At 43.0% G+C, this 26,853-nt stretch overlaps 1 protein-coding gene across 5 annotated transcripts in view; it reads right to left on the minus strand.

Moving 5' to 3' along the window:
* LOC130111690 (protocadherin-9) overlaps window positions 1-26,853 on the minus strand; it is a 285,870-nt gene that overhangs the window by 190,404 nt on the left and 68,613 nt on the right. For 2 of the 5 annotated variants that reach the window (XM_056278950.1, XM_056278949.1), the window contains one exon: window positions 20,495-20,596. The exons of 2 other annotated variants lie outside the window; for them this stretch is intronic. In XM_056278950.1, the coding sequence (XP_056134925.1) occupies window positions 20,495-20,596 (102 nt within the window). Of the gene's footprint in view, window positions 1-20,494; window positions 20,597-21,597; window positions 21,620-26,853 lie in introns of all 5 variants that reach the window. One more of the 5 variants, XM_056278951.1, reaches the window with a different exon arrangement.

Raw genomic sequence — 26,853 nt, forward strand, 5'->3', positions numbered from 1 at the left:
AGGAATGCCAAGCATTCATCTTAAGGATTCCCAGATAGACATACAAATGAAAATGAATCCCCTTCTGATCAGGCCGCATCTCAAGGCACCTTGTATGAGAAGACATAGCTATGACATGATATGTATTTTATAACTGTCTAGACTGTGTGGGGGTTGATAAGACACTCATTAAAACATCAAGTCCCCTTCACAACTCTTATTCTAGGAGAGTAACTTAATTGTTCCTCATAACTAATGACATTTAATCATTCTTCATTTTCCAGCTGATCCGTCTTAAAGCCCACCGGTGGTCCGCGTTTCCAAGATTAAAAATCATTGTTTAACAATATGCCACTCCAAAAGCTGAACTATTCATAGTACTCATTCTGCATGAGAACCAGCCTAAAAAACAGGCTGACAGGTTTTTTTTTTTTCTCTGACGGACACCCCTAAAAATTGTGGATTTGTTGTTTGTAAATGCTTGTCATGTTGAGAAAACAATGTGTTCCTCAGTTAGGACCTTTAGCTTAGCTAAAAATAAAGCTGTTCTCGCTGAGGATTTCAGCCTCCACTGCTTGTTCTACCTTTGACTCAGCGTTGTTGCAGCATCCTATAGAGATGTGTGTGTTAATCTGAGAGGGGCACCTGGGTACCCTGAGCAGAATGGACCGTGGTAATTGCTCCCTGGGTCATCCTTCTGTATATGCCACTTATTCATAATGCAGATTCATATTGGCAGGAGTATGTACATTATCATTAGTCCCACTGGTGCAGTGGTTAACACAGTCACACATATAGTACATATATATTTTTCAAATACATGACATTAACCCTTTTAGCATACTCCTCTAATTACATTAACCTTTACCGAGCCTTGCATCCCTTCGATTGTAGGTGGCATGTATTCCAGCACTGTGAAGAACACAAACAACAAACTTCAACATCCAACGGATATATGCAGAGTTCACCCGACTCAACTCATGTAGTGTGTTTGTTTTACATATTACATATCCTATTCGGGGCATTTAATTATGACAATAAACCAGTGCCCTCTCTGCCCTTAGACTGTTTTAAAAAAAAAATTAAAAAAAACAATGAGCATAGGTGGAAAATGAGGTTGAACACAAATTTCCCAAGAGGATACCCACAGTTGCTCCATCTCTTGTTTCTACAGCCCCAATTAACAACTTTGGTACCAATTAGTAAAATCAAGTCTCCTCTGACAGAAAACCCACAGGGGTGTACATGTCAAAAAACAGTTCTTGAGCTGGAAAAAAAAATTGACAAAATAAGAGGAAGCAAACCTAGGTTGTGAGAAATTAGGCTAATGAGGTCAAATGTTGTTGTACCCTCTTCTCCATGCAAGAGTCTGTTAAAAGATGTTTTGTTTTGTTTTGTTTTTTTATGCGGTTGTGAACACATTTTGGCGAAACTGACAAATTTCCAGACCTATGCATACATTGTGATGTCGGTGATAAACCATCCGCTAGGTCTATGCAAGTATAATGGATTAAAAGACACCCTTGTCTGTTGCCTTGGGGACAAGTGTGATCATCCCTACATTGTCAGTTTTTCCTCTCTAGCCTGCTCTCCGTCATCACCTTTCCATGTTTCTCTCTCTCTCTCTCTCTCTCTCTCATAGATTCATCTCCTCTTAAGCGTCCTTTTAGGATAATGAGGCGGATATCTCCAGAAATGGCAGGAGTATCAATCTGAACTTCACACACAGCCTACAGGCCTTGCCCAAAGCCAACATGTTTATTAGAATGCCAGGGATAACAAATGACTCAACAAGTCTTCCCTCTTTAATAACCTTGTACACCTACAAGATAACAATAACAGAGATGCCACACTGAGTGCTCCTTAATTCAATTAAAAAAGCATGGAGGATGAGCATGCTGTGGGAAAAGAAGTCCTTGAGGCAGTGATAAACTTCAGAGCTCCACATCTCCAAGAGAGACACCAGATGGACTCTTTATGTGGATGAAGTGCTTAAAGGGGGGAAACCGAGCACGAGCCAGCTTAACGCTAACATTTCTGGATGCTATGTTGCTCTTTTCGGAGATTATCACTATTGTGAACAGTGCATACTGATTCATCGAACAGAGACCCCGTTCAAGTTTTATTTAGAACAGAATTTAGAATAGAATGGGATGCGGCGGAAACCATTTGTGCTGCTCAAAAGACACTAACACTGTGTGAATAACAGTGTTATTGTGATCAGACGGTCCGCTTAAGGTGATCATTTTGGGTCTTTCATACATGAGGAATTTAGAAAAAGACTATTCCAGACATTCAGGTAGCATAGTGGTCTATTCCGTTGCCTAACAACACGGGTATCGTCGGTTTGAATCCCCGTGTTACCTCCAGCTTGGTCAGGCGTCCCTACAGACACAATTGGCCGTGTCTGTGGGTGGGAAGCTGGATGTGGGTGTGTGTCCTGGTTGCTGCACTAACGCCTCCTCAGGTCGGTTGGGGTGCCTATTCAAGGGGGAGGGGGAACTGTGGGGGAATAGCGTGATCCTGCCACGTGCCACATCTCCCTGGCAAAACTCCTCACTGTCAGGTGAACAGAAGCGGCTGGCGACTCCACATGTATCAGATGAGGCATGTGGTAGTCTGCAGCCCTCTGCAGATCAGCGAGCGGCTCAGGGAAGGCGGCTCAGGGAAGTTGGGTAATTGGCCGGGTGCAACTGGGGGGGGGGGGGAAGAGGAAAAAAGAAAAAGACCATTCCAAATCAGATAATCTAATGTTCAAATGCTTAATTATATTTTAGCTTACCATGACTCCTCCTATGATACGGAAATACGAAAATACGCCACTGAAATCAACAGATAGCCCAAAGCAGCATAGGATAACTTCCACTTTTAGGCCTTGGCCTACTGCTGTTAAAACTGTACTCTAGAATATGCTAAGCGATGTTACTGAAACGTAAAGTCTATTTTTAAATCTGTGTTTGATTTGATGCCATTGGTATTTTGCTACCGTACAACAGACAGTAGACGTCTGTCTTTCAGTCACTTAAACCCAGTAGAAGTTGTCTGTTTCATCACATTATGTTAACCTAATAAGTTTTCACACGCCAATTATGGTTATTGGGTAGCAACAACAACAATAAATCAACTTCGCTAATCGTGACCATATTGGCCTGCACACGTGATCACTACAAGCAGTTTCCACTATACCACGTAATTTTATTTATTCTTTTAGAAAACTGACAGTTCTACGGCTGTGCGGTTTGCTCTTTTCTTGCTGTACAAAGGGTTATCAGCCCTCTATTAGTCTTTGAAGAGGGCAATAATCAATGACGGCGTCCATTGCTTTAACCTTTCCACAAGAAACACAGCAGCCATGTGGTGCTGCTCCACGTGAAGGCCGGCGAGGGACAAAAGCCATTTCATCATCCGCTAGGAACTGTCTCCTCTCTCCTTCACAGGTTGGCGGTGGGACCGAGGTTGGTGTTTATGAGGAAAATTCTTGGCTTACCTTTTTTATTTTCCTACCGTTTTCTACTGTTGGCTCTTGAAAAATACACAGTAAACCACACAAGTAAGGGTGGGGTGTACGGAACAGCAGAACATGCCATCAGAACACAAACTTTTTTCCATTTAAGTTACCTGTTAAGTCACACTAGTCAATAGAAAATTAGTGTTGGTTATAAACAATTCCTATGTCTGAAAGCACCCAAATGGATGAGAGCAGGTGCTAGAGCATCATGGCGGTATAATAAATAATAGCGTTTTAGCAGTGGTACGTTCAGCGTTAAAGAACTCTAGAAGCAATGTATTTACTATCACATCTTGGATTTGAAAATAAACTCCCAAGTCTAGGAGGGCATCCGGGTAGCGTAGCGGTCTATTCCGTTGCCTTCCAACACGGGGATCGCAGGTTCAAATCCCCGCGTTACCTCCTGCTTGGTCGAAGCCGGATGTGGGTATGTGTCCTGGTTGCTGCACTAGCGCCTCCTCTGGTAGGTCGGGGCTCCTGTTTGGGGGGAAGGGGAACTGGGGAGAAGAGCGTGATCCTCCCACGTGCCACGGCCCCCTGGTGAAACTCCTCACTGTCAGGGGAAAGGAAGCGGCTGGCGACTCCACATGTATCGGAGGAGGCATGTGGTAATCTGCAGCTCTCCCCGGATTGGCAGAGGAGGTGGAGCAGCGACCAGGAGGGCTCGGAAGAGTGGGGTAATTGGCCAAGTACAACTGGGGAGAAAAAGGGCGGGGGGGCTCTAGAAGGATTATCTTTACTATGAAATTTTGGATTTAAAAATGAACCCCAAGTCTGTATATGAGTCGCTGTGAGTTAACCACTACCCTACACTTAACCACAACCAACCCTTATCTTTACATCATTAATCTTCATACATCAGGACTGAAGGTTCCCACCACGTAGACAGACGTCAATAGCATCATAGGATGAGAACACTTCGGTGAAACCTAAGCTACCCGTCACTGACACGAGCCCAGGATCTTACGGACAATATCAACGTTTTCCGCGATAAAGAAATAATGTGATACAAATATGGCTGCAATATGGGATTCTATGATACGAGACTCATAATACACCTTTCCTTCCTCTCCCCATAATCTCTGCTAGGGAAAGTTAATTGCAATTCTAAAATGCATGATAAAAATGAGAGGATCCAGGTGAGAAAAAGGCCTCTCCTTATTTCAACAACTTGATGAAACTGCTACGACCACCCTATTGTTGCTCATCAAACTGTGGTTGACAGGTAAAATGGATTTTGTCTGAGTGGCTGGTCATCAGCATATTAACCCTTGCCGACACAAATAAGCGTAGGTTAGTGTGAAGACAGTTTGCATTTTGCCCGAGCTGCACTGGCTGCACAACGACTCGGTGTCTCAGCATCGCTCTTCATCATAGGTCATATTGAAATGGACTGCATTTATATAGCGCTTCGCAATTAATGTGTCATATTTTTACCCATGCACACACACATTTATACCCCAATGGCGATGTCGGCTATGCATCCAGCTCACTGGGAGCAGTTAGAGGTTTGGTGTCTTGCAGAGGGATACCTTGACATCTTTGCCGGGAGGAGCCAAGTGTCGAACCGGCAACCCCTCCAATTACCAGACGACCTGCTCTACCTCCTGAGCCGCTGCCATCCCCATATATATCTAAATCCACCCCACACGGCGATGTCCTAACACCACCCCCCCACCCTCCAAACGTGCACATAAGATTGGATTGATTTGAATGATTTTCAGTTCTACCCCCTTAAATCCAGTTAATGAGAGCGTAGTGGTATAACATAAATACATTTCTCAGCCTGCCAGCAGCAATTATAGAGTCCAGTCCTCCTCTCAAATCCCTTACGGTAACCTTCTGAGAAAATGACAGACTTTATTAGTACTTACCGTTCTCTCCTAACTGCCTCGAACATTGTTCCAACTTGTTGAAATTTGGAGTGTCTTTTTTTTTTTTTTTTTCCCCATCGCCCTGATCTTGTCTCGCTTATTTGGTGAACCACAGAGCTATTATAGGTAACAGAACAGCAACAATGAGCCGACAGCAAATGAGAAGGCTGGCTCTCAGGTGCGAGTGAAACCAGAAGATGATCAGGACATTGAACCAATTAAAAGCTTTACTGAAGACGTTTGTAACCACTTTACTGACAGCACGTCACAAAAGAGCATAATGGATATGTCAAAGTGTATAGAATTTCAGTAAATATTTTTTTTAAGAGATGTCAAACTAATTTTTCAAGTGACAAACCTTCCCATGAAGTGGCCTTCCTATTGTGCAAAATAGCATGTGTCCCCTGGTGTACTCTAAAACCTGTGTGAACAACCACGCATCTGCAGAACTGAGAGACAAGCCTGTCCATCTAGCACTGTACCCAATACATCCACCCATCCATCCATTATCCAAACCGCTTATCCTACTCAGGGTCGCCGGGATGCTGGAGCCTATCCCAGCAGCCACCGGGGCGGCAGGCGGGGAGCCACCCCGGACAGGCCGCCGGTCCTTCACAGGGCCCACAAATTCACACCTAGGGACAATTTAGTACAGCTGATCCACCTGACCTACATGTCTTTGGACTGCGGGAGGAAACCGGAGCCTCCGGAGGAAACCCATGAAGACACGGGGAGAACATGCAAACTCCACACAGAGGACGACCCGGGACGACCCCGCCCCCCAAGGTTGGACAACCCCAGAGCTCGAACCCAGGACCTACATGCTGTGAGGCGACCGTGCTAACCACTGCACCACCCAATGCATAACTTTTGGAAATGTGTAGTGCAAAGAAAATGTCTTTATTTTTCAGTATGTGAGTTCTCTGCACAGCTTTTTAAAAGGAGTAGTAGCAGAGTAGCACACCGCAACATAAAGCATCATGCTAGCCTATGAGTCTCCTGTCATTTCCCGTCGTAGTGCTCATCTTAGCCACTTAAATTCACTGCTTTCAACCAACAGTTAACATGTGACTTTCTTGCCAACCCTTCCTTCCCTCACTCACATACACAACCATCCACCTAGCTAATGGTGCTATGCATGGACTTTTTTCAAAAACATCAGATTTATTTTCCTTTTATGTTTTTTTTTCCCCCACCGTAAGAAACCCAATCTATATCAGCGCCACAGTTGGAACGCTAATTTCGTTTGAAATAATTTTATAAAGCAATGATTACGAATGTGCATCATCCCTTTTCAAGTCGTTGTCAAAATTCATTTTCGGAAATTAAGAAAAAACGGGCAGGCGGCCAAAATATTTAGACGCACGAAAGCAAAGTCACACGGAGTACAACACAACAGCTGGATCCAGCAGCTTATTTTAAGATGCATGGACCACTGCCACTTGGACAGGGTTTCAATTGCAAATGGGCAGCATATTACTAAATGAATTGGCAGAGGTACAGAGGGCAAATCAAGACTGCAGCCATTCTGAGGCAAAGGTCACTAATAATTAGGACACCAATTAATATTTGACCTTGCCGTCTGACAGCCCGACTGTCTGTCTTTACCCTCTTTGTCAATTAGTGTTGAACTCATGCATGCCCACCACACACACACACACACAGGCATGAGGCACCTACAAGGTGTGTGTGTGTGTGTGTGTGTGTGTGTGTGTGTCTGTGTGTGTGTGTGTGAGAGAGAAAGAGAGAGAGAGAGAGAGAGAGAGAGAGAGAGAGAGAGAGAGAGAGAGAGAGAGAGAGAGAGGGGGCTAGCATTGCTGAGTGAATAATTAGGGGTCCAAGCACAGTGCTGATTCCTTAATGTTATTGTGCAGATTGTTTTTGTTTTTCCTTTTTGTCTGGTATCTGGAGTAAGTATCCATCCATCATCTGAACCGCTTATCCTGCTTTCAGGGTCACGGGGATGCTGGAGCCTATCCCAGCAGTCATTGGGTAGCAGGGGGGGAGACACCCTGGACCGGCCGCCAAGCCATCACGGAGCCCCCCCCCCCCACACCCACACACACACACTCATACCTAGGGGGAATTTAGTACGGCCGATTCACCTGGCCTACATGTCTTTGGACTGTGGCAGGAAACCGGAGCCCCCGGAGGAAACCCACGCAGACACGGGGAGACCATGCAAACTCCACACAAGAGAACGACCCGGGGTGACCCACCAAGGTCGGACAACCCCGGGGCTCGAACCCAGGACTTTCTTGCCGTGAGGCGGCCGCACTAGCCACTGCGCCACCGTGCCACCGGAGTAAATATCCAGATCTCAAAAACAGAAGGCACTAGAGTCACCAAACCACACAGGTTGGTTCCAATTCTCACTCATTACTCAGGCCAAAAAATAAAAAACAAAAAATCCACCAATCGACCAGAGAGCTACGCTATAATAAACAGCTTGAGGCTTTCGCTTTTAAAAACGTCTTGGAGAAGTGTTGCATCATAATCCACAAGATCAGCTTTATTGAGAGGGAAAACAACCCTCTTGAAACTTGGCATCTAGGTTCTAGTTACAGAAACACTTGTTCTCAGCTCCAAGTATCGGGACGTCACGGACCAAAAATGCCGCAGAGATCGCACCTGAACACGGGTCCAGCTTTCGAACAAACATAACACAACTGGTGTGGTGTAACACAACTTCCACACCTGAATTTTGCCTCACACACAGACAGACAGATGGACGGACGGACGGACAGACAGATGGACAGAGACAGACAGACAGACAAATATACACACACACACACACACACACACGTACGTACACACACACGACTTCCCCCCGTGTTGAGAGCAGCACAGCCATATCGCAGAGCCTGGCCCTCTAACTAAGGTTGCACCCCATCAGAGACGCGGAGGTTTTAAGACCGGAGGATTTGGCAGACTCTCCTACTTGCAGGCAATATTTCAAGCCATCCATCTAGCTAGGATAATAGAGTGTCCTTGCCTTTCAGCGCCTGGAGGAGTGACCAGTTATCACAAGCCACCAGCTCTGTTGTTAATAAAACAAGGGATGAGAAAATCAAGGGGAGAAGTGGAGAGGGAGAGGAAAAAAAAGAAAAAAGGATGGAGACAGGGCTATGGGAAGACAGGACACGCGTTACCCAGGCCAAGGCTGAGCTCAGCTGAAGGTGATCACGATTAGCAGCCGGTAACCAAACTGGCGTGAGTTCATGTCCGACATCCCGGGCTTCTGAATTTCGTGAGCTGTATTCAGCCAATATCACACCTTTACCCAGAGAGAGAGGAGGCCAGGAGAGAAGACCAGAAAAGAAGTGAGAGCAACTGGAGTGGAGAGGAGGGACACCCAGCGGGGCTGATCTGGCTAATAGCAGAACTGACCTTGGAAGTAGATTCACACACTTGAGTAGAAAATACACAGTCCGCCGTACAAAGCCTCCGCAGTTTCATCCAGGTCCCGAGTATTATTCCTGAATTCCTCAAAATTGCTTTAGCATACCGATTACTGCACAGCCGTTTTGAAATTAAGGTTATGCTACGTTCTACCTTTACTAGAAAATCTAAAAATAAACAAATAAATAAATAAATCACTGTTTCTGAATGGAGCAGCCAGCCACGCAGTATGTCACGTACAGCTTCAAATGTAAAACATATATTTTTATTTTGTGTGCGTGTGTGTTCCAGCTTGTAAATACACAAACAAGGAACAACACCATCACCATGGAAACGCAACGGCGCAGTTTTATTTACTTTATTATTATCGTTATTTTTTTGTCCACGGTTATCTAGTGACGACTAAAGGTCAGCCCAACCTTAGCGGCTATCCCATTATTAGAAAATAGGCTTGGGCTAATGGCTCCGGCTACCTTCAGGTTAACTCCAATCACATGAAAACATTACCGATGAGGAGGTCATTAAGTTAATCCATCATACTTTTTTTTTAAGCAAGCAAGGACGCACAAATGCACCACAAACATTTCAGCACTCAAAAAAAAAATTTTTTTTTCTGCACATGCAGACGAGCGAGACACACGTCCCGGGCACACAAACCCGTGACAAATACAACTACGTATGAGCGTAATCTCATGCTTTTATTGGTTTAAAAAAAAAATCTTGTTCGCCAGCCGAATCCTCCCTGAGAATCCTTACAAACCGACCACCTGGAAAGTTACGACCTTGCCGCATCGTGAAAGTTTTCTTGGTGCGTGATGGGAAAGTGAAAGAACTGAAAAATGCAATGGCCTGGACATTTTTTTGGGGGGGGGGGGGGGGGGGATCGCAAAAGTTTTATGCAGGACCAAAATTGTTGACGCTGTTGATAAGGCAAAATTAAATATATTCCATGCATGTAAAGAAAACAGTGGGTAAAAAGACAGCTAGATAAGGAACACACCGTACGATGATGTTTCGGCAACAACAAAATGGAAGAACAGGACATCAATTATTATAAAATACCACGTTTTTAGCAGTGATTTAAAACCTTATTATTTCAAAACCAAATTTATGCTGAGTGTTACTGAAGGAAAAAAAAGAAAGGAAAAAGAAAAACAGCCTACTCCCCCTCCTTCTCTATCAGAAATATAAATGGGAGGTTGGAACTGTGATTTGGTTGAGAAATAGAATGCAAAACAAATTAATCTGCCCGTGGCTAATTTCTTAGCATAATTCATAGTAATTTCATTTATCCAGCTAATCACTGCCGTAATTGCATTGAATCACAATATTCAAGCATTTTCTGCCAAATTGTAACTTAAGCAACCACAGGTTAGAAGTGAGTAAAAATCTTGCATCTGACACGGTGTTGTGCAGGAGGGGGTTTCCATTTTAAGCTTTAGCTGATGGAGCATGATTTATACTCCCGTCACCTTTGCAGGGAATTCTCTACCTCTCTGTTTTAACCTAATTTTTGCACGCTGCAACCCCATCTGCCTTCCTTTATTCAGCTCCTGGGCCCTTAGTCTTGGGTACTCGATCAGGTTGATGCATGCAGATTAAGAGTAACCTTCACAGGAGCACTGCTAAATCTCACCCTGAAGTCTACCCGACGTCAACGACGCCTACAAAAACTCTCAGCGTTGTCGAAACTGGAGCAGAACACCATATAATAAAATAACACGTGTTTTTTGTGTCATGTTTTATTTCATGAGGAGGTGTAAATTATTCTCAGTGGCACACCTAAAAGGCTTACAGCATACGATGCTGCGAGGCACTTTAAAGTAAGCGCTCCCAAAAGGCTGCCTTTAGTCTGTATTCCTTTGCTTAAAACAACTAGAAATGTATTAGATATCAAATTCATTGTTACAGTATCTTAATGTGAAAAAAGTTGCGTACTGCAGTTGAACTGTTAGATGATGAATAGCGGGGTGAGGTAAGCATAGCATAAGTGAGTATGCCACTACTAATTAAAGTTGGATTTGGAGTTGCAAGGGGGAAAAAAGCCCCACGAGGATCTATTGATGTCCATCTGTTTAATTTTAGTGTGGAAAAGCACACTAGAAAAGACACTAAAGACAAGCCTGGATTATTAGCTGAAAGTGACAACTGGAGCTGCAGCATCCAAGTGGCTCAATGAATTTATCTGAGTCTGGCTCATGTTGGAAGCTATGACCACCAAGTGAGTTTTCCTCTCTGTATCTTGGAACAGCAAGTAAGACCATAATTCATTAAACCTTTCTATCTATCATTTATCTAGCTATTTGTGGGTGAGTGGGATGCGGACAGCCTAATTGGCTCAGGGAAGATTACATAGGCTGCTACACAAATCGCACACTAGCATGCTATTTATCGCACCAAAATAGCATGCGAGTGTTTTTGGTATTTCCGAAACAATAGTACGCATCAAATAGTATATGAAAAATACACAGATGTCATACAACACCCAACAAATCAGTATGCAAAAACTGGACAGTATGCCGGCACGAGTACCCCAACAAAGCACTGCAATACTTCGGGACAATGACCCAAAATGGCGGAGGGCGATACAAACCCCAAACAGTAGAACGGTGGAACTGTTCAAATGTCAGAAGTATTTTTCACTTTGTTAAACAAAATATGGTTAAAATCATCTTTTATTATTACACTAAAAAAAAAAGAAGGAGGGACACCACACTAGTAGAGCTTTATATCCTGCATGATGTCTTTAACCTGCAAAGAGCTGAAAGGAAGTAGCGCAGCTCTATAGCAAAGTACTAATAGTATTGGAAGATAGTACACATATGCAGTATGTAGTATATAATATGTGATTTGAGATGCAACCATAGTGTCTGGACCCACTCTTCCAGCGTATTATTAATATGCGATACTGTTCTGCTGGTTGGGTTTTGTATCTCCCTCTGCCATTGTTGGTCATGGTGAAGAATTGCAGCGCATTGTGGAATACTCACGCCAGTGTAGTGTGCAATGTTTGCATGGTATGATATGTTTCTGGATGTATACTACCTAATGCATACTATGGTTTTGGACATAGTAAAATCATTCACATGCTATTTGATGTACTAAATAGTATGCTTATGCAATTTCGGATTTAGCTCCAAGATTTCTAATCGGAGAACGTGTCACACTTGAGGACTACAACTCACTGGTCTTTCTGTCCTAGAGTCATTTAATGACTTGAAATCACTGGGGATGACACATTGATTCCCTGCCTGAGACACTTCGGTGTGCCCAACCCTCGTAATGCGCCGCAAGAAATACCATGAAGCCACCTATTTCAGGTAGCCAATCCACACGCAGTACGCCGGAATACGAAGGGAGTACTGAGCAGAAGTGCAATACAGAATAATGTAGTGAATTCAGGGGGTAGCCAGGAAGCGAATCCAGGTCACCCACACCACGGCCGACTTTGCTAACCAGTCAACTAAAGGGTCCGACCCGTTAGCCAAGGGCTAGCGAGTCTAGTCATCCGTGGTCATTACACTACCCCCCTCCTTCAGGAAGTGCATCCCCACGTTTCAGCATATCAGCTGCCTCGCGCCTCTGGGCGCACACGCTTCCGGTGACCTCACGGTCTCACCATCCCACTCCTGACACCGATGTAGCGAATTCGGGGAGCAGCCAGGAACCGCCACAGCCGAGACGTGAACCCGGGTCTCCCGCACCATGGGCAACTATGTTAACCAGTCGGCTAAAGGGTCCGACTATCGACTACTGGTTAACGTAGTCGCCCGTGGTGCAGAAGACCCGGGTCCGCATCCCGGCTGCAGCGGTTCCCGACTGCCCCCCAAATTCGCTACAATAACGACAGAGAGCAAGTTAAGTAGTTGTTGTTGTTGCTGCAGCTTGAGATATTGTATATGCTGACCAAAAAGGAGAGGATCCAGTTATACTCGTTTAAAGTCTCTTTTTTTTCCTATCATTGCTTTCCAATGTGCAAGTTTTTCTTTTTTTTTTGTGAGAGCAAAGGACTTCTGCCTTTAAATGGCACTTCATGAGAGACTGGTGAGAAAATGAAAAAGGTCTGATTTTGTCTGGAGTCTCAGAGGCTGCTGAGAGTGTTATAGTAAAGCGCTGCCAGGGGTGTCACGCTACACGGCTGTTTGTCACAGAAGCGCTCTGTGACTGTCCTTGAAATACTTAAATGTATGCAAATGAAGGCTAGGACTGAAAGTCTTTCAGGAAAGTTACCTAGTGTGAACCTAGCTTCAGAAAACATATTACCAGAGACAGTACTCATACAACTATGTACTTTATTATATATACAATGCTGGAGAAAAAAGTTTATCTATAGATCCTCAATCAAAAGCAGATTTTGCTACACCGCCATGTCTGACTGCACTGCAGCAGTCCGCACAAATGAATCAGCAAAGAACCCTGAAGTTAGTTCTGCAACAGAATTATACAATGTAAAGGTAATATATTGCCATTTATCAGAAAACCTTGTAAGTATAATCTTTAGCTGTTTTGTCAAACCAAAACGAAGGCAAGGTGGAAAGAACTGCACTTATACAGTCACGGGCAAAAAACTTGCCTTTTATCACTGTCCCTTTTCAGCTTCTTCTTCTCAAGAACAACTAAGAATACAAACAAACAGACCAAGGATACATGGAGTCTGCTGGCTTTGGGTGGATGTACCTGAATCTAAGCATGCACATCATAAATACCAATGCATCCTGTAGGAAATACACAATATCATTTTGCAGCTTGTCCATAGTGGAACTTTGAAGTGTCCTCAGTCTGGCATACAGAGTAAGCAAAATAAAACTTCTTCTCTTTATGTCAGTAGCTTTTTAACAATAGAGAAAGCCTGACTGGCCACTAACTTTAAACATCCATCCATTATCCAAGCCGCTTATCCTTACTCAGGGTTGCAGGGATGCTGGAACCTATCCCAGCAGTCACTGGGCAGCAGGCAGGGAGACACCCTGGACAGGCCACCAGTCCATCACAGGGCCCACACAGACACATTCACACCTAGGGACAATTTACTATGGCCGATTCACCTGATCTGCATGTCTTTGGACTGTGGGAGGAAACCGGAGCCCCCGCAGGAAACCCACGCAGACACGGGGAGAACATGCAAACTCCACAGAGGACAACCCGGGATGACCCACCAAAGTTGGACTACCCCGGGGTTCGAACCCAGGACCTTCTTGCTGTGAGGCGACCGCGCTTACCACTGCGCCACCACGCCGCAACTTTCAACATTTCCATGGTAATACAAGGACTGCTATACTGTAATCCTGTCGGACACCGGGCACAAACTTAAAGTCCAAAATCTTACAGATACACTTTTTGCAGCACATTTCCAAATACTGGAATTCTGCACCAAATATGACATGTATCGTGAATACAATATTAAGAGATTATCCTACCACCTATAGAGACACGTGTTCTTATACACACACACACACACACACACACACACACACACACACACACACAATTACATAATCATACAAACTCAGTTTAAAAAAAACACCTCAATCCAATTTTTCATTAAACCTTTTAGAATACATGACTGAAAATATTCTTATTGAAATTTTCACCTTTTTTTTCTTCAATGGTGGTAAAAACAATCACCATTATCAAAAATGAATGGACACACTCTAAATGGTGAGGAATAAAATGATAAAAATCAATAACACTTTTGTCTATTAACATCATGTGACTTTAACCATCTATCCAGCACCTCGAATCAAACAAACCGATAACCGCTTCCTGCCCTCCTCAACCTCATTAAATTCCCTTTCTTCCACACAAACGAAGATGCACCATATTTTTACTGTAAGAAACATACAGTACGTGAGATAAGATAAGAAGTACTTCATTAATTACCGTGGAGAAATGTATCCTCTGACATTTAACCCATCCTAGCCGATTAGCTAGGAGCAGTGGGCGGCCGCCGTGCAGTGCCCGGGGACCAGCTCCAGTTCTTCTTTCCATCGCCTTGCTCAGGGGCACAGACAGGAGTATTAACCCTAACATGCCTGTCTTTTTGATGGTGGGAGGAAACCGGAGCACCCGGAGGGAACCCACGCAGACACGGGGAGAACGTGCAAACTCCACACAGAAAGGCCCTGGGACGACGGCCTGGGGTTCGAACCCAGGACCTTCTTACTGTGAGGCAACAGCACTAACTGAGCCACCGTGCTGGACTAGCAACACATTGCCATAGCTTGACACCGATAAGGGATCTGATTAGTGACTGACTGCCCCCCTCCATCTTACATATGACAGATAACTCCTCCACATGTCTTTTGTGAATTTGTTCCCTTCCTGCTTAATATGCAAAGATGGACAAAAGAGACAACAATTTTAATTCTATTGGGTGATCTAAGGTTATTTTATCCTAAAGAGCATTTTCGGCAGCTGAAGAGATCACAAGACGACAAATTATTTTACTGTATACTGTGGCTCACACACAAATAGTTTAAAGCTTAGTGCTTCATCAAAGACTCATTTAAATAACCACACACTGTCAACCCCAATAGGCAAAACTGTCTGTAACATTGCATTAATCCGATTTTAAAGCGTGATCAATAAACACATTTTGGAGGATAATATATTCTCCCATGTGTAAATTTCCTAATTTTATTTGTCGTTGGCTCATTTTAAGTCCCCACGGTGACACCTGCAGGGATTGTTTTTGACAACATGCCTGATTTCACCTTGATACCGTTCAGTAAAGCTGCTATATTACTATCTGGAAACACATAGACCTCCGGGATGATGAGGAAAGGGACAAAATACATACTTAAATAAAATATAACATGTTAATGTTCTATTTACTGTAGGGAGATGATGGGCCAACTTTTAGTATTTTGCTGCAAAAATGCAAAAGGGATATAAAATATCAGAAAAATACAGTCAACAGCCAAAAATGCTATGGCCATTTACTGAAGGCAAGTCTTAAATGTCTGATATAAGAATAAAGATAATCACTTTGTGCACACATGTATGGGTGAGATCATCTAGACTTACATTCCATTATGCCATAGGAACTATCAGAAAGTGTAAAAGTACCTGTTCAATTTACCAGACACTTGTAAAAGATAAACCTCGCAGTAAACTTATCGATCCCCAAAAGTCTAGAAAACCTGCATAGCTTGAAATTCTCCATTAAGAAGCTAAAGTGTCTATGTGGCCAAGCAGGTCTTAAAGCTGAGGTAGGCAACTTTGGAGAAACCAGCAAGAGTAAGATAGATTTTCAAAGTATCCAACTGAAAAAAATCCCAGCCGCTCCCTTCAGGCCTCCCTCCAAAGCCACTCCCCCAAAACACATGAGTGCGCACTGCCTGACTACTGCTGGAGGACGACTCGGTCCGCAAGAGAGCGTTGGGGAGAGGGGCGCAATGCGTTTTCATCACTAACCGCATCCAACTACGGTATTTCCCAGACTATAAGTCACTTCGGTGTATAAGTCACATTTATATGGTGGTACCATAGAAACTGAATGACAGTAGCACGGCCATCCCAATTCAAATCAACATAGCAGGATGGTCAGAGCCGCTGCCACCATCTGAACCGCTGCCATTGCAAAGACATGTGACTGTTGTAGCGGGCTAACTTCCATATAAACCGACTTGCAGCAAGTCGCAGACTTTTTTTTTTTTTTTTTTTTTTTAGTCGCGGACTCATTGAAGTGAGGTTTTGCAGTAACGACCAATCGAGCAGTGGCGTAGTATGAACATTTACGCCCCCACTGGTGTTGGCTGGCATCATAACAACCAACGACAATCGCCATTTTCTTTTGAACTACTCAAATGACCATGGCAAAAAGTTCAATGTCATTTCTACCCTCATTCAATTTCTATGGGCGGTACAGTATTTTCAATTGAATTTTCAATTGAGTCACAAGATTAAACAGTGCCATCTAGTGGCCTTAGTTGAAATGCAGTGTATTTGTCCGTCAAAATTACATTGTATTCATCTAGTCAGAAAGGCACGAACTGAGGAAGCCTCTTGGATGAGAGGCGAAACGTCTTCACGGATATATGCCAAGTCCAGTTGCACTTGATTCAACTCCTTTGGATACCCATGACCTGGATGAATGAGAACATTCACAGACATACATTGTATAAGTCAATTTGGAATACAAGTCACAGGACCAGCCAGACGAGTAAAAAAAAACAAAAACAAAAACAAACAAAAAAAACTGACTTATAGTCCGGGAAATATGGTGCCTCATATGTCATTCACAAGAAAACACCTAACATTATCATGATCAATATAAACAACAAACATGGCTATTGTTTGTAGTCATAGCTGTCAAGCTAGCATGTTAGTAATGGGAAATTTTATTGAAATTTGAGTTTGATGCAGTAACTTATTGCTGGCTAGCTAATTATTATTACTATTATAAATTATTATCCAACCTCTTTTTGATTGCAGCCTTTTCTACTTCCGTCTTTCTTTACTTGCTTTGTTTAGCAGTGCAAGCTGTTGTAGGTATAGGTGGAACTGAAAATGTTGGCTCCACTTTCTCTGCCATTCTTGTGTGACTATCTCAATAGATTTAGCCTTGCCTAGCCTTGTGGAAGACTCTGGTCACACGCAATGAGTGCACAGAAACAGTGCACGTAGTAGTGGTGGCTGGTGCTAACAAATTTTGCCCCCCCCCCAAAAAAAATTTTTCTTTTAGTACCAGCCGCCACTGGTAGGCAGGAAGGTATGTTGACAGGCAGGTAGGCCATCCAATCATTTCGTGCAGACTGAATGAAATTATTGGATGGACATATTACAGGTCTGCGACAGCCACAGATACCAGATTTTTTTTCTTCTTCTTTCTTTGTCAGAGCATTTTATTTATTGATTGCTGTCGGGATGTAAAGACAATTTCAACAAATATAACAAAAAATCCTTCCACAATAAATAGCCTACCCTTGCTTTAATACTCAGCCCAGTGACACTTCAACCACCGGAGGGGAAATCATTTCCGTCAGCTGCGTTTTTTCACATTACATCCACACCCCTACCCACCAGCACATCCCTTACATACAACTCCCTGACGCACTCCAAAATGACAAAGGAAAGGAAATTATCGAACACCAATACAATAAAGCTGTCGGGTAACTTAATAAGGCGGCTGACTAGGGGCACTGTGGCTATCTTGCTTTGAGGCGATAGTGAGAGTCATCATTCCCTCTTGGGTCGGAAGAAGTGGGCCTCCTGTGTGGCAATGGTGTGTATCTTTGTGTGTGTGTGCATGTGTTTTTGCCTATATGTGTCTATTTGTCTTAGAGAGTCTTCAGTATCTTCAGAGGCCCAATAAGCAGACAGCGCAGTTCTTTTCACGAAGCCAGAGTGAGCACCCACTGAAGACAGCTTGGGAGACTTCTCTGTGAAATCCTGTTCATTAAATCATGCAAAAGTCCAAATATTGAATATTGCAAGCTTCGGGGAGACACAGCTATTTTCATCACGTTACAAGCCCCTTAACGATATGTTTTGGGGACATATCTCAAATTAGTGTGGGGTCTTCTCACTGCACAGATCACATTAAGATTTCACAGAGACAGCGCCTAAACACATAATTGTGACAGGTGTTCGGGTTTTACATTACAAACAGAATGATATTGAAATGAAAAACTAGAAAGCATGCAGAAAATAATCTAAAACCAGGATGTCAATCAGGCATTTTCTACAGCTCTTTAACACTACCGAGGAGTTTCTTTGATACCGTCTGCACTAAATGCAATTTTAGGTTGCTGAATATTTAACTCTTTCCAAATTGTGAAGCTGAAGCTAGCCAGAGAGATAGACAGGGAGGCTCATAGGAAATATTGATTGCACAACACACCAAACATTCTGCTGGGTCTGTATAGTAGGGGCAAAGAAAATAATGGGGGGCTAACAGGACCAGTGCACGGTGTCCCTTTTCTCTCAGTGACCAATACCAATATATCTGCAGAAGCTACAGTACAAATGGCCTGGGGAAAGGGGTTAATTGCAGGGCGGGACAAACACACGTGTGTGAGTGTGTGTGTGTGTGCGCATCCTGGTTGGTTGTTGTGATGGTGGTGTGTATGTGGGTGAATGAGTTTTTAAGACCTCTGGTGAAGAGGCATCCTCTGTAGCTAGCCCGTTGCAAGTTGAAATATCCTTGTGTCTTCGCTCTCCACTCATCCCGCCCTTGTAAGTTAAATGGGGAATCTGTGTTAAACTGCTGGTGTATTACTACCGTGTATTCATTTAGGGGAAAGTGAGAATATCTATGACAAGAAAATGTGTCATAGTGCTATACTATTCATGTTGACAAAGAGAAATGTCAAGCGAGGTGTGATGCTCTCTCACCCATTAATATCCAAGACATTGCATTGATCAATATTTTGTCCTGTGAGCTGTTGACATATGCATGTATGAGTATACCAGCATATTCTTCAAATTTACACTGAAATGCTAATTTATGAATGGACAACGCATATTTACCCGTTTTCCATCCCGCTAACTGCACTCAGCTGGGCACACAAGGCAATACCACAACAATAATAATGACACACCGCATATGGTTTAACTGAGGAGAGAGACATAAAAGTGGGAGAAATCTACTGCTGACATCAACTTACTCAAATCCTGATGGATTCACTAAATGCCAGACAGGCTAAATTTGGATTCAGATACAAAGAGATTAAAGAAAAAAAATCGTAACTAAAACTCTAAAGTGGGCCGTTAAATGCAAAGTGTACAGAGATTTTGAAGACGAGTCGTTCCTTATTCAGGTTCATGTCAGCTGACAGACAGACAGACAGACAGACAGACAGACAGACAGACAGACAGACAGACAGACAGACAGACAGACAGACAGACAGATAGACAGATAGATAGATAGATAGATAGATATACAGACAGAGATAGATAGATAGATAGATAGATAGATAGATAGATAGATAGATAGATAGATAGATAGATAGATAGATAGATAGATAGATAGATAGATAGATAGATAGATAGATAGATAGATAGATAGATAGATAGATAGATAGATAGAGACAGGCAAGTAGACAGGCTGTGTTTATGCTAGTATCCAAACAGGGCATGTAAAAAAAAAAAACCAACAACTTGGTGTTTTGGTTCATGGGAAAAATAGTCTGAGACACCCTCTTAAAAATAAACCTCGCCATGATGATATAGGTAATAACAGAATCTGCATAGAGTGAGAAAAACTAACAACATCATTAAGAATCACCAGTCTGCAAGCACAGCAACACCAGCAACCGCTCCCCAGCCCCCAAACCACTATCAGGCTCACTGTTTTCTAAGCATGGAGGTAATGAGACAAATACTTATTACTCAAGGAAAAAATGGCAGGAATATTAGCAGCACATTAGGCCTTGAATTTAATGATGCTTTTAGTAGAATATGTCACAGCTATGAAGAGGCAAAAAAAAAAACACAAACATCGTGCATAAGAAATAAGGAGAATATATGAAGAAAATCAAGGTTCACAGCAATGCCTCATATGAAGAAATCCTCAGCCTAGGATGGAATGATGAATATTAGCATGTTAATGAATCTGGCAAATCATAATTTAGCAGATTTTTCCACCACATGATGTGTTTAAGTGAAACTAGTGTGGAACAGATGAGGGATGTGCCTGGGTTTTCTTCGAGTGACGGCAAGCATGAAGGATAAATGGCGCTACGGTGATTTCTTTTCTTTTTGGAAAAATAGGACCATTAGTACTCACTAAAGGGGTGCATGGGGTCCAATATTCAGGGTTCAGCTCAGCTCGGGGACGAAGGTCCAGATATTCAGGGTTCAGTTCAGTTCGGGCACGAGTTAAAGTTCCCTTCATGGAAGATTAAAAAAAAAAGGCTTGTTAGAGTCACTCCTTTAATTGTCTCTTGATTCTAGCAATGGGCAATATGGAAAACGTTATCACGATAATCCTGTGAAATTTCACACCATCTATATATATATATATATATATATATATGCTTATGATTGCAAAAATACCATGTTTAAGAATCCAGCTGAGGCTCACCACAGTGAACTGTTTGGTAATGTAAATTAGAATATTAAACTCTAAACTAAGCTGAAGTCGACATCATGCTTAATTTTTCCTTCCCATTACCCCCCCCCTTCTTCTCCCCAATTGTACCTGGCCAATTACTCCACTCTTCCGAGCTTTCCCAGTCATTGCTCCACCCCCTCTGCTGATCCGGGGAGGGCTACAGACTACCACGTCTCCTCCAATACATGTGGAGTCACCAGCCGCTTCTTTTCACCCGACAGTGAGGAGTTTCCCCAGCGGGACGTAGCGCGTGGGAGGATCACGCTATTCCCCCCTGTTCCCCCTCCCCCCCGAAAGACCAGAGGAGGTGCTAGTGCAGTGACCAGGGCCTCATGTAGCAATCGTTACTATGGGCAAATTAGTGCATACACAACCTTGGAATTTTTTAGCCCTTAAGACTGTCTGACTGTCAGTAGCAAAGCATGACGGTTATTTGTAATTCCTTCCTCCTAACATCTATTGTCTACATCTTGCACTGAGCAATCACCCGGGCCTGCAAAGACATCAGTGTTAGCCAATCGGTGTCTAAATTCAGGGGTTACCCAGGTCCTACACTGATCACTGAGACAAACTTCAGGTCTCAAACATGCCATGGGTGTGTACGCACAAATTTGCCCATAGTAACGATTGATACATGAGACCCCAGGACACATACCCACATCCGGCTTTCCACCTGCAGACATGGCCAATTGTGTCTGTAGGGACACCCGACCAAGCCGGAGGTAACGCGGGGATTCGAACCGGCAATCCCCGTGTTGGTAGGCAACGGAATAGACCGCTACGCTACCTGGACACCCCCTTTTTCTTATTATTCTAGCCTGATACAATGGATGCTGCAGTCCGTCTTGATAGTGCACAGCTGTGTTAATGTACAAAAGTGAATGTATCGATCCATCACACCCACAACTGTGGACTTACAATCTGAAGGAGTTGACCTGTATAAAAGGTTTTTGGAGCTCTAACCACATGTAATAATAACTGAGGGCTGTATTATTAATGATACCAAACGTAAGTAGATTTATTACTATGTCAAAACAGATGCCAAAAACAAATCATGTTCAATTATCAGACCTAGCCCGGGGCCTGGAAAGCTCCTGAGTCTTATTTCATGTGTTTATCCTGTGGATATTGATGTACTGTAAGCAAAGTCGTAGTGAGGACATCACACACTACACTAAACAAAAAACATTAATTGAGAATGCCACGGTGAACTGCTAAACAAAGGAAAGTGTTAAAAACAGGGTGATGACAAAATTCCACGAACAAGTTGGATCCAGTTTTCCCTTTTTTACACCCGCAGCCTAAATGATAGGCCAACGGAATGGACCGAATCTGCTCGGCCCCACTAGGTCCATGATGTATACTGTAATTATCTGCTGATTCTCAAAATGTGTGGCTGTGCGTGTAATGAGGCTATGCTGCATAAGACCCCAAACATAAATCACTGTCTTAAACTGACTTCCAGATGACCAACAATGAAACCGAGCAAGAGCAGAAAGGAATAAGGGAGTGGGATATCTGAGCACAGGCACTGAACAGCATGCTAACATTCCTTGCAAGGCAGGGGGACCCCCGGGTGTCTGTGGCCCCTGACCTGGTACTACATCTCAAGAACCCAGTCCCGGCACAAGCAGAATGATAAAATGATATAAAAATGTTGTAACTGCTCTATTTGAGTTTGCCTAACTTGAATAAAAACAAACGTATGAGGAGAAGTGCAGGAATTTTTTTTTTGGGGGGGGGGGGGGGACTGCAACAGTGAGTCCAGCCCTACACATGCGGTTGTCCGTGAGTGAGTGATGGAGTTTAACCATTGGTCGGACAGCCGAGTTGGAGTTTCCTCATTGGCCGCGTGAACAGTTTTCTATTATGTCATTGGCTGTTCACGGAACCGATGTCAAAACAGCCGCTTTTTAAACATTGTCGCACAAAAACAGCCGTTTAATAAATGTATTAAGTTTTAACCTAGTCTTATTTTTTCTTCATTATTGCTCATTTGGTATATGGCATATGCAACCAGCTGCAACTGGTCCCAAGAGTCAAAACTAGGTCATAACCCTATCACAGGAGCCAGCGTAGAAATGTATGTCCTAATTTTCATATGAAAATATATCAAATCAAAATATACGCACTATATATGTATGTTAATACAAGTTGTAAAATTTATTTCTAAAAATGTATTCTTGGGGCGTCCGGGTAGCGTAGTGGTCCAATACAGCGTTAGCCCTCCTAGGGACCCGCCTGCTGTAAATGACCAAAAGCTTGGCCTGACTCCTCCCTGAGATCTGGCCATTCTGATACGACTTCCAAGTCTAGTCTTATTGGACAGGTTTAGGTTTCCAAACCAAGCAGTAACACAAAAGGTTAAAAAAGATTCAATGAAACCTACGTAAAAGACGGTCATTATCTGAGTGGAAATGTTAAGAGTTAATTTTTCTCAGGAATAAAAACAGTCTCTGCTGGACCTTTTCAGAGGTAGCATCAACATGGGATTCAAAACACGGTTTGTTATCAAGAACAACACCCAAACATGTGTAGCTGTCCACCAGGTTAGTTGGCAGTGGGCTTGGTGGTGACTTTCTGAACTCAATGATAATTGCTAACAAAAGCAGAATCGTCAGCAAACTCTACGATGTGTCTACTGTTATAGCTGCTGCGACACTCACTGATGCACATGATGTAAAGCAGGGGGGAGAGACAGCAACCTTGTGGGGGAACCGGTGGATGAGTAGAGCAGGTTGGAGAGAACGCCGTTAACTCTCACACAGTGTGACCTATCGGTTAAAAAGTCCATTATCCAACCAATCAGGTTAGGATGGGTTTAAAGCGGCAGATGGGCCTCTCTGCAAGCAGGAACCATACAGTTAGCGGTTATACTATACTCCACGTGCTCGCTTTATTTAATTCACTCGTTTATTTGTTTAAATTATTTCGTTTGCATGAAAGCTTCAGTTTTATGAATTGTTTACCACTTCATTTCCTTATGCTTCACAGGAGGAGACTTAAATTAATGTTATTTTAGGCTCAACATTGTTGGGTGGCAGTATGCCAGTCTGTCCCTCAGATTCTCTGTTGTGTTTGGCAGTTAGCCGACTGTCTCCAAAGCCTGGCCCACACAAGCATGCATAAACAAATGTGTAACCTATGTACATACACACACTTTCCCCCCACATCAAACACACACACAATGAAAAACACACCTCTCGCACAAATAAACACGCACAAATACACATACACATACAATACAAATATTAGTATCTGTAGTCATGCATACACACATAAGCATGCACACAAAATCTGCACTTGTGTGGAAATCAAACATCACTTCCACAAAGCATGGCATGTGTATAATTACATATTATGATTCATTTCCTCTAAAGTGCAAATAAAAGACTATAGTAATCTACCACAGTGTAGGGCTGGGCATCATTTGACCAGTTCAGCCTTTTGCTGGCTCATTTCAATAACCTACGTATCTTATTATTTATCCATAGTAGGTTATTATACCATGGTGTCAGTACTCCGCTGGTTTTAATTAGCAGTGCTAAATTCCTATAACCAACATGATCATTGTCAAAATAAACATTCTAAATTGATTGCAAATCAACACTTGAAGATTTTAAATCAGCCATAGCCAGGCATAATGTTTTGTTTTGTTTTTTTCAGAGGCCTGATGATAGGAATTATCCTTATGAAGTAATGCGACTCATTCAGAAAGAAACTCTCCTATGTTATATGGTTTGGAGACAGTGGCACTGACAAAAAGACAGGAGGCGGAGCTGGAGGTGGTAGAGGGGAAGATACTAAGATTTTCATTGGGGAGTGATGAAGGAGGACAGGATTAGGAATGAATATATTAGAGGGACAGCTCAGGTTGGATGGTTTGGAGACAAAGCAAGAGAGGCAAGATTGAGATGGCTTGGACATGTGTGGAGGAGAGATGCTGGGTATATTGAGAGAAGGATGCTGAATATGGAGCTGCCAGGGTAGAGGAAAAGAGGAGGGCCAAAGAGGAGGTTTTTGGATGTGGTGAAGGAGGACATGCAGGTGGCTGGTGTGACAGAGGAAGATGCAGAAGACAGGGAGAAATGGAAACGGATGATCCACTGTGGCGACCCCCAACGGGCACAGCCAAAAGTGGTAGTAGTAGATTCAGAAAGAAACTCTCCTCCTCTCACTTTTGCATGGGGACATGTTTGCTCAAAGCAACAGGTCTGGTCATGACACCATGTCGCTAACAGATAAATATACCATGTAGCTAACCCAACCTTATACCTCACCCCAGCATCACACTCCAACCAGGGAAATATATTTATTGCAATTGAAATAAGTAAATTGAGTTTTCAAGTTCTCCCAATGTTTATGTGGGCTACCCACTAGTAGACAAGTTTTCTTCCACTGACTAAGTCAAATGAACTGGAGCACTTAAATTCCCAATTGATATGAATGGTATGTGAGTAATAGGGTGATGGACTGCTGACCTGTCCAGTATCTCCCTGCCTTCTGCCCAATGCTTGCTGGGACAACTTCCCTCCAAATTGGATTAAACAAATATAAAGAGTGAAGAAATGGTGATAATTAGTGAGACCCAGATGAAGCTGTACTTATCAGAGCATGCTGTGCATCTCCTGGTCCAGAGTCAGACCCTGGTCATCTTAGGGTTAGACTATTGCAATGCACTTCTTACTGGTCTCCCAGTCCATTAAATCCAACTGTTGCAAGGAATCCAAAACAATGTCTTCAGCCTGCCAAGATGTGCACGTCTTGTCTCTCTTTTTAACCTTACATTGGCCCCCGGTTACTGCCTGCATAACAATTTAAACCTTGCAGCTGGCTTTCCAGGCAGTTAAAAGAACTGGACCAGCTCACCTGCTAACCCATATTGACATACACATTCCTGCTTGCCCGCTTCATTCTGCAGTACCTCTAGAGGGCTACTGTCCCACTTTAAGAGCTCTGCAGGTCCAGACCTTTCTCCCAGCTGACCCCAAAATGGAAGCGTAAGCTCCTGTCTTCCATCAGAGCTGCAGACACTCCCATTTCATTCCAGAAAGGCCTAAAAACGGTCCTTTTCCAGGCATATCATGATGCATTGATGGTCTCTAAGCATGCATCACAAATTTTAGGTATTGTCCAGCTGATTCAGTATCCCATATCACTCGGCCATGATATGATTACTATTCTCCACTATTCTTCTATTACTCTAAAATGCCTGCGAGCTGACCCATGAATGTCTGCTAATTGCTAGCGCTCTTCTTAGGCCTGGTCCACACGTACACGGATAGTTCCCCGTTTTAAATATAAATTCTGTCCACACGACCTTCGTTTTACAAAATATCTCCATACACACGAGAACGCAAAATAGACTACAAACGTTCAACCAATCACGCCGAGCTAACAGGTGGCGATAAAGTCCACATCAATGATACGCCAGAAAAGAGCATTCTGAGCATGCGTAGTGAGCTCATTTTCCTTTGGCGGAAGTGAATTAAAGAGAGACTGACATGCCCTTTCTGAACATATTTTTTAAAACAAAAACAATAATAGCTAATTATGATTTTTATTATTATGTATTTATAGTTATCTGACATCTGTTTCTTCACCTTTATTTATCCAATACCTTTTTTGGCGAATCTCAAAGGCGCTATGGCAAATCTGAAAGCAAAGTGTGACGCGTTCATGTGGACAGACAACGGGGGTGGAGTTGCGGCTTACAGCATGCACAAAATGATGTGTGACGTCATCATTTACCAAACGTTCAATTTTTCATGTACACAAAAATCTGTCAGTGGCCTAAAACGCCTTTAGTGTGTAGGCGAAAGGCCAAAACGCACAAAAAAAAGACACTTTTTAAAGAATACCTGTGTATGTGTGGACTAAGCCTTAGTCTTTTTTGGACAAAAGCGTAAAGAGGGTTTTATGTTTATTCATGTGATATTTCTTTATTCTGGGAATATTACTATATTCCTTATTTGTTTTCAACGCTGGCAAAATATTCTTCTCATGCAGAGTATTGCTTATTGTAAAAGGAA

This window comes from Lampris incognitus, chromosome 4 (assembly GCF_029633865.1).
Source record: "Lampris incognitus isolate fLamInc1 chromosome 4, fLamInc1.hap2, whole genome shotgun sequence".
Lineage (NCBI taxonomy): Eukaryota > Metazoa > Chordata > Actinopteri > Lampriformes > Lampridae > Lampris > Lampris incognitus.